Raw genomic sequence first — 8,154 nt, 5'->3', positions numbered from 1 at the left:
GAGGACAAAGAAAGGTTATATGTAAAGGCAAGGACTGCTTAGTGGGATATTTATGAACTGGAAATGTAAGTTCTTATGTTTCTACATCAGATATTGGGCACTGTACATTTGACATTGTGTTTTTCATATTGTGAAACCTGCTGGAAAAGAAGCTGAGGTAGAATAACTTATCTAATGGTTGTATGAAAATAAGCTGCAGGTTAATGTTGTATAAACAGGCTAGTTTGCTGTGCTGTGATGGATCCTTCCAGTTCTCCCACCTGCCAAATTCAATTTTAACCTCTTCCTACTCATTTTCCTTTTTTGAGGCAAAGTCCCTCTCTACAATGTAGGCAACAGAACATAGAAGAACATAAAAAATATATCTTTTTCTCTGCTCTTGTTCTACTTAACTGATTAAAGCTGAGTAACTTTATTAGAATTACAATTTGGACTGAAATAAAGTTTGTATTTGTATGTACTAATATTATTTTAATATCACAATAATATAACAAGGTTAAGTTGTATTTACTTTAACTTGAGTAAAGACTTTTAATAAGTACTTCTATTTAAGTAAAGAATATCTGTGCTTTTGCCACCTCTGGTCACGTTCTTTATTTCCTTTTTATCCCTATAAAAGGCTGATGGAGTACTGTCCTCATTCCACTGGGCAGGCGGGCGTGCTGGACACCAAAGTTTGTGAATGTTAAGGCGACATAGGACTTTCAAATTGATAACATAGCATCATCTACTAAAAACTCAGATGAGTTGGAATCTCAGCGACCTCAAAGTCGCTTTAATTTTATTTAATGTTTATTCTGCTTATCCCAAATTTATTATTTGCCAAGCAAATTTTCTGCTCAAAGTAAATAATATTATTACTAATAATAATATATTTTTAAAGTAAATGGGCTGATATTTAGAGGGGCAAGCACTCATTATTGTTAGGATTAGAATAGTAATGTTACATAAAAATATATAAAGAGAAAATTTGTAACTAATAAACAGAAGGTCCTTTTTCAAGTTTTTTTTTTCAATGCAAAACTATTGAAAGAAAACAATGAAACTATATTTAAATAGCATTATGATCGACAATGAGATTGTCCATTCACTGAGCACTTCGCTGTGTGCGTCAGCTTACAAACCACGTCATTCATTTGAACGTCCAATCATCTGTCTGCGTTGCTCCTCTTTGCGGCAGCACGGTTCTACTTCCCCCATGGGTTGAGTTGGCCCGGTCGGTCTCTTTGATCGTGACGTGTGTTACCTCAAATTGTATAGGTTACTAAATATGGAGTTATACGGTTTTGTTGCAGATAACATGCAGTGATACGAGGGAGAGAAATTAGCGCGCAAATCGAGTCGTGTCGGTGTTTCGGAAGAAGTAATAATGCCTCGCGCGGCTGGCAGAAGAGATGGTGGGGCTAGCAGAAATGTGATGTGTGTCTTGTTTCCGCTCACCGCCGTGTTTTTGTTTTTGTCGGTCGGTGTTACTGCTATTCAAGAGGAGCAAAAAGCTGTCCCGGAACAGCCCCCACAAGAGGTGAAAGGTTTTGCTTCATTGTCACTAATTAAGTGTTTTATCGTCATTTATAGGAAGCGGTCTTTGACGCGCTTCTTCCTCGCGCCCCGGGCTAGCCGAGCTCGTGCTAACTGATACGTCTTGCAGAGTTCCGGGTGTAACGTTAGCAGAAGTGGACAAAGTTACACTTGAATTTTTTAATCGTGAAGAAATTGCTTTAAAGTTAAGGTGACAGTCATTTGGGTGTCACGACGAGAAGGTCGTCATGTCCCCGCCAGTTTTGTTTACCTATTTAAACATTGTGGCCGAAGTGTTACAGCCAACAAGGGCAAACTTGAATACCTCATACTGATTTTTATTACAAACTGTGTGTAACTCAGCTGACAGTCACTGTGTGCATTTCCTTTGCAGAAAGTCTCCAGTCCCCAGCCACCGGGCCCAGTGGTTTCTGAAGATGTCTCCACCAAAGGGAACCTGGGCTTCATTCATGCCTTTGCTGCCTCTTTATCTGTCATCATTGTCTCTGAGTTGGGAGACAAGACCTTTTTCATCGCTGCTATCATGGCCATGCGCTACAACCGCCTCACCGTGCTGGCCGGGGCTATGCTGGCCTTAGGATTCATGACTTGTCTTTCTGGTTTGTAAAACTTTGGATTTGGCCTTGACTGTTTTTTTTTTTGTTTTGTTTTGTTTTGTTTTGTTTTTTTGGCATTACCCTTCGATCAGATCCTGAGAAATAACAAATACGTGTTGTTGTTGTTTTTTCTTTCCCACATCATAGTACTGTTTGGCTATGCCACTACCATCATCCCAAGAATCTACACATACTATGTATCCACTGCTCTGTTTGCCATCTTCGGTATTCGCATGCTTAGAGAGGGGCTAAAAATGAGTCCAGATGAAGGTCAGGAGGAGCTGGAGGAGGTGCAGGCAGAGATCAAGAAGAAGGACGAAGAGGCAAGTTAACTTGATTATAAACTATCTAGAAAAACAACATTTTTTAATGTCCAGTAGTACAACTCCAGTCCACATACATAATTTACATATTCAGTAATAGAAACGCCTCCTGAGTGGGTCCAGTTACTAACTGCTGACACCATTTTGCTTAGTAATTAGCGATTCGCAAATGGCTCATATTACTTAATCACCCAGAAGACCTAGTTACATTTTGCTGCTGCTGATGTGAGTTTTTGTTGTGTGGAAATTCTGATCTTATCATCAGGCTATATGAGCACATGGACACTTTAAAGTTGCCTGAGGCTGTCTTATTGAATGGCACCATTATGAGCTGTAATCGAAGTGCTGTACTGTAGACTAAATAAAAAAAAAAAATTAAAAAAACAGATGGCTGATTGAACCTCTTAGCAATAGTGACAGTTTGTCATACAAAGTCAAGCTTAATTATATTCCCGTGCAGATCTGCATTCTAAGGTGTACTTGTAGAGGACATAAATCTACATCCTCTTGATCAAAACAAATCCGTTATAAGGAATATAGTTGGACCATCCACAGAGGACCTCATGACAAAATTTTGATCAAAGTATAGCACCCTTGTAAGTGAACCCTGCCTCTTGCAGGTACTGAGCCGTGAAAGTACTCTATTGGGTTGTCTTTCAAACCTCATGCCTTGTTGTCTGTGCAGCTCCAGCGGACTAAGCTCGCTAATGGGACTGCAGATGTGGAGGCTGGAACAGGGACTGCTGTTCCTCAGGGAAAGTGGCACAGCTTCATCTCACCCATCTTCATCCAATCCCTCACTCTCACTTTCCTCGCAGAGTGGGGGGACCGATCGCAGCTAACTACAATTATTCTAGCTGCCCGGGAGGTTTGTGACTTTCACTGTTAGACAGCTGCTGTTTAATGCTTTGTAATATATTTTACAATAAATAGAGGCCATACATTTTCACTTTGATTGGCTGTTTGTTTCTTTTAGTTGCTGCTGTATTAATACACTGGTAATATTTAAGAAAAGAGTAAAAAAATAAATAAAAATATGGTATATAAACTGTTTTTGTTTTTTATTCTTAGGATCCATTTGGAGTCGCAGTGGGCGGCACCATTGGACACTGTCTGTGCACAGGTCTGGCTGTGATAGGAGGGAGAATGATTGCCCAGAAGATATCGGTTAGAACAGGTAAGATGGCCTAAATTGTGTAATAAAATAAAATAAAAAATTATTTATTTATTTTTTTTAATTAAAAAAAAAAAAAAAAAAAAAAGACGGGTAGGAGAAGTGGGTTCCTATTCTCCTGGGAGAATTCCTCTGGAGGCAGCTCTGTTTACACACAATAATTATCAAAATATTTGTAGACAATCCTGTTAAGGTTTGATGGATTAGGTGGATCAGATTTAAAAACAAACAGAGAGAGAAAACAGCGATCTACTGTTAAACTAATTGTCATTTTGCCCAAAAATGGTACACACAATTTACAGCCCACGTTTTACAATGATTGAAATGCATTTTTATTTTTAAAAAATCAAGTAGGTATTTGTAGAGTGCAGTCTAAAAATAAAAAGTAAAGTAAAAACTTTCAAAGTAGAGCTGTAATGACTCATTGAATAATTCAAATAACCAGACGATTTAAAGAAAATCTTCGACACAAATTTTCTCCTTTGTTTAACACACGGCTGTGTGGCGCTCAGTCATCTCCATGTAAACATGAGCGTTTCACCACTAACACTTTCATTAGAAACGTATCTAGGAGCAGGCATGTGAATAAAATATGTCAGTATTAGGCCCATGTTTTTCAACAAGAGTATAATAACACAACAGCAGCAGTGATGATGTTTAACATGGAGTCTGTCTACACGCACGGTGAAGAGCAAAGAGGGGGAGTCGTTACTGAGATGGTGACCTCAGTTAGAGTGAAAGAAAACGTTTTTCTAGTGTCCAAAACAGCAGCGCTGTTCTTGTGGTCACCATTAAAACCTTTACTGGGAAAAAGCTAATGGGAGTCTTCATCAAACCATCCAATCAATGAACTCCAAGCTTTTGTTTTATACAGTGAAAATCTATAGTAAAGCTACAGAAGTTGCATTAAAATATCCAAATGAGCTGTTAACTTGGCCTGATACCATGTTTAAAATTAGGCAGCCGGCTGAAGCCTGACGAAAACCGTCCCATTTTGTATCATAATGATTCCTGAAACAAGCAGGAGGGAGTCTAAAGGAGGGCATGGGGTGTTTAGACAATATTTCAAGGCTTTCACAAATTTGTCTTTCAGATTTAAAGTGAAATTAAATATGAATACACATGTTAATATTTTAAAAAATATATATATATAAAGTTTGCTGACCTGTGGCTGTTAAGTCAGACACTGACTTATTATTAACATGTCATTATTAACATCTGCACCATCATAACGTCTTGTTTTCAGCAGCACGAAAATTTTTCATAATAGCATAGGACAAACTTCAGCCAACGCATGGTCCTTTAAAGGCTTACAGATACAACCCCATTCATTCACTAACACACTCAAACATGCAGACAAACACATACACATGAAACCTACCTCATCCAGAAGATAAAATATTACTAATTAAAGGGTTTAGGTGTTTTTTGACAGATGCCGTTATATAAAATGGAAACCCACGAGCAGTATATTTTGAAAGAACTGTTGCGGGGGGGTTTCCCCCTCTTTTGAATATTTATTATTGCTCATTAATAAGTTCTTATCTGATTGCTCAGTTAATCGATGGACTAATCAATAGAATACTTAATTACTAAATGAATCCTTATTTGCAGACCTATTTCAAAGTCACTTTTAGTTTGGATTCTGCACCATTGACACTCCTATTTCTAAGACTTCAGTCTGCTGCCTCCACCTAATATGATTCATTTAAAATTTTCTTGACATGGTCTGTGACGATATTGGACCATTTGCCCTCCCCTAACTTCCCTCGCAGGAATGCTGAGACTCCTGGGAGTCCTTCCTAGTGATGCAATGCTGTAATCATTTGGTTTTACCATCATGAAAATTACTGGTAAATTCACATTTGCTACAAAAACCTCAAGATGACCCATGATGGGGCTTCACAGAAAGATTCAGTAGTTTGTTCATATAGCTATATCAGATTTAAAAGATCAAAAAAATAAAGAAACCAGTTTAGTGTCAAATAAATCTGCCTTGTTTAAACTGAAAATCTTTGCTTAACTGACATTTGTTTTCTTGTTTTGTTTCTGTAGTTACAATCATTGGAGGAATTGTTTTTCTGGCATTTGCCTTGTCTGCCCTGTTCATCACACCAGAAACTGGACCTTAAATTGGAGAAAAGACTTTCAGGTTCACTCTGTAAATACTCGTAACATTTGATCAAGTTGCTGTAGATGCATTTTAGTTTCGACCCTCTTAGTCTAAAGGACTCAACAAAGAGTTGGAGTCCTGTCTTCCTTTCCTTGAACGTCTCTGTTCCTTTGTGATCTGTGAATCAGTTGGATTTCTCAGAGGTTAATTAACAACCTGTAGGTGGCATCCAAACCTCATGGGAAATGTGTTTGTTGACTGCTTACAAGGTGTGTTTCATCTTCATCTCGTCTAGTGAAGGAAAGACTGAATCACAGAGGCCTGATTAACAGGTGCGAGCTTAGAAAGGAGGGAGGACTTTGTCACACTCTTTAAAACTTGTATTCTTTTCACACGGTGTGTGAGAGAAAACTAGATTGTTGCAGATTGCTGCCCTATAACGTTCTACAGGTGGCTCAGAAACTGAAGCCAACTTTCCTCATAGTAATATCTCAGCAAAGGAACTTAGTCCATTTAAAAAATCTTTTCCGTTTTTAATGTCTATTTTAAATGTTAAGAATGAGCCCCTTTGCTGTCAGGTGACTTTTGGCAGAATATGAGCCGCCAGTTTCCTCCCAAGTACAGCAGTTGAGGCTGGTGTTACTGTTGTTTCCACTATCTGTTATTAGCTTCTTCGTTTTTTTAAACGCACACCTTACAGAGGTGCATGTGACAGTGCATTCAGATTCTCTGTCAGATTGGACCAGTGTGCAAATGGCACAGCTAACATCACACTATCCAGATAGCTCCCCTGTGGTTACCACACAGATTACTTCCAACGGTGTGAGCATGTCTCGAGTACTATTTACTGCTGCTACATGTCAGATGTGGGACAGCTGTAGAGCATATCCCCGTCTGGTGTTCTGCGGATTGTCACAGAGCTTGTTTACTTCAGAGTGAAAAACACCAAAACCAGAACCAGCTGCACATTTATAGCAACAGTTTCTGTGATCTGACTTACACTAAGATTTTTTTTTTTATTTTTCTTTTGTAAATACAAGATTTTTTTTTCCCTCTAGTTTCACATAAGAGCAGTCCTTTACAGAGACCTGAACCACTAGAATACCTCTACTTACCTGTATTTGAATGTCAGCATCCTGGGTTTATCTACAGTTCACGTGAACCTCTTCAGAAATGATAATCGTATTTACTCATAATGGTATCAGACGGTAACGGTGAACAAGGCGTGGGATTAGGTTGAAGAAAGGGCCAGGAGTCACCCTGACAGGTTCAGTCTTCCTCTGCGATTAAAGCCATTTCCAGCATGAACCTCAGTTACTGAGACAGATTGTAAAGAGGACTACATCAGGTACAAAAATTATTTATCCTACACAAGACTTGCAGTAGAAGCCACTTCTCTTAGGTGTGTTAGGTCGAGCTGTCACCGCAGATCCAACTTAATTTAGACCTAAATTTCACCCTTCATTTTTAAATGGTACGTATTTATTTAGCTTCCTTTTCTTTTTCCTTTCTAGGCATATGTATTGACAAAGGGTGGATGATATTACTGTACAAGCAATGGAAATATTTTTTTAAGTGAATAGGCTAAAGCTGTGTTGTCAATATTTGACAGGCTGTGAACTACTTCTGTTTGTAATACAGGTTCTTTGAAATGCCTATAAGTCTTTAAAAAAAAAAAAAAAAGATCAATAAAAGTTTCATGTGTTGTCTGATTTCTAAACTAACATTTAGTGCCGTGTTTGAGTTGAGTGGTGAGGAGGAATACAGAGTCAATTATAGGAACAGCACCAAAGATGATTCACACAGATTTATTTTTGAATCCAAGGGGAGCAAAAGATCGACATATTTGCCTCATAAGGGTTATGTTGAGGTCCATGAATAATTTGGCTCAAGAAATTAATGCAAGTCACCTTAAAGGATACCCATTATACTTTTCATCATATTACTGTCATCTATTTACTGATACAGTGACTAAAGCTCATTTTAGAGTATTTTTTCCACTTTGCTCTGTATATGGAAGTTTATTTCAGACACTGCATGGGTGGAAAAATGACATCCATAAGTCAAACTTTGGGGTTTGGTTTTGTTGATTCATTTAATATGCCATCAACCTGGCAGGGACTACAGATGAAAATTAATCCATCTGGCTATTTACAAGATTAATTTTAGTGCTCATGTTAATTAATATGCATTGTCCCTTTGAAATAAACATACATATACCAACTTAATGATTTATGGATGGCAAAAAAAAAAATTTTTTTCAGTGGTTGAAACAAGTTTTCATGCCTTTATGTCGTCAGTGAGAATAAGTATTAATCATTCTTAACACGTCACATCTCACGCTGTTCAAACTTTGTTTGCTAAGGGCAGCAAATCAGAAAAGCAGAGGGATGAGCGCTACAATGAGTG

General features: G+C 38.0%; 1 protein-coding gene across 1 annotated transcript; it reads left to right on the top strand.

Moving 5' to 3' along the window:
- Nucleotides 1-1,170: 1,170 nt before the first annotated feature.
- Nucleotides 1,171-7,469, top strand: tmem165 (transmembrane protein 165). The gene is made up of 6 exons (XM_086282989.1): nucleotides 1,171-1,522; nucleotides 1,913-2,138; nucleotides 2,283-2,458; nucleotides 3,144-3,326; nucleotides 3,530-3,635; nucleotides 5,688-7,469. The coding sequence occupies exons 1-6, from the start codon at nucleotides 1,370-1,372 to the stop codon at nucleotides 5,762-5,764; spliced, it is 921 nt and encodes a 306-aa protein (XP_086139115.1). The 5' UTR covers nucleotides 1,171-1,369; the 3' UTR covers nucleotides 5,765-7,469.
- Nucleotides 7,470-8,154: the final 685 nt, after the last annotated feature.

This window comes from Aulonocara sp. 'chitande type north' Nkhata Bay, linkage group LG23 (genome assembly GCF_057382095.1).
Source record: "Aulonocara sp. 'chitande type north' Nkhata Bay isolate Kocher_YH1m ecotype deep benthic linkage group LG23, A_spYH_male_GT1.1, whole genome shotgun sequence".
In the NCBI taxonomy this organism is placed as follows: domain Eukaryota; kingdom Metazoa; phylum Chordata; class Actinopteri; order Cichliformes; family Cichlidae; genus Aulonocara; species Aulonocara sp. 'chitande type north' Nkhata Bay.
The sequence above is the reverse complement of the archived record's forward strand: the minus strand, read 5'-3'. Positions and strand labels throughout refer to the sequence as shown.

Excerpts from the sequence above, each read along its gene's own strand:
- tmem165 (XM_086282989.1), top strand. The coding sequence starts at position 1,370 with ATGCCTCGCGCGGCTGGCAGAAGAGATGGTGGGGCTAGCAGAAATGTG. Across the intron at positions 2,139-2,282 it reads ATTCATGACTTGTCTTTCTG|TACTGTTTGGCTATGCCACT; the intron begins GTTTGTAAAACT and ends CCCACATCATAG. Across the intron at positions 2,459-3,143 it reads TCAAGAAGAAGGACGAAGAG|CTCCAGCGGACTAAGCTCGC; the intron begins GCAAGTTAACTT and ends TTGTCTGTGCAG.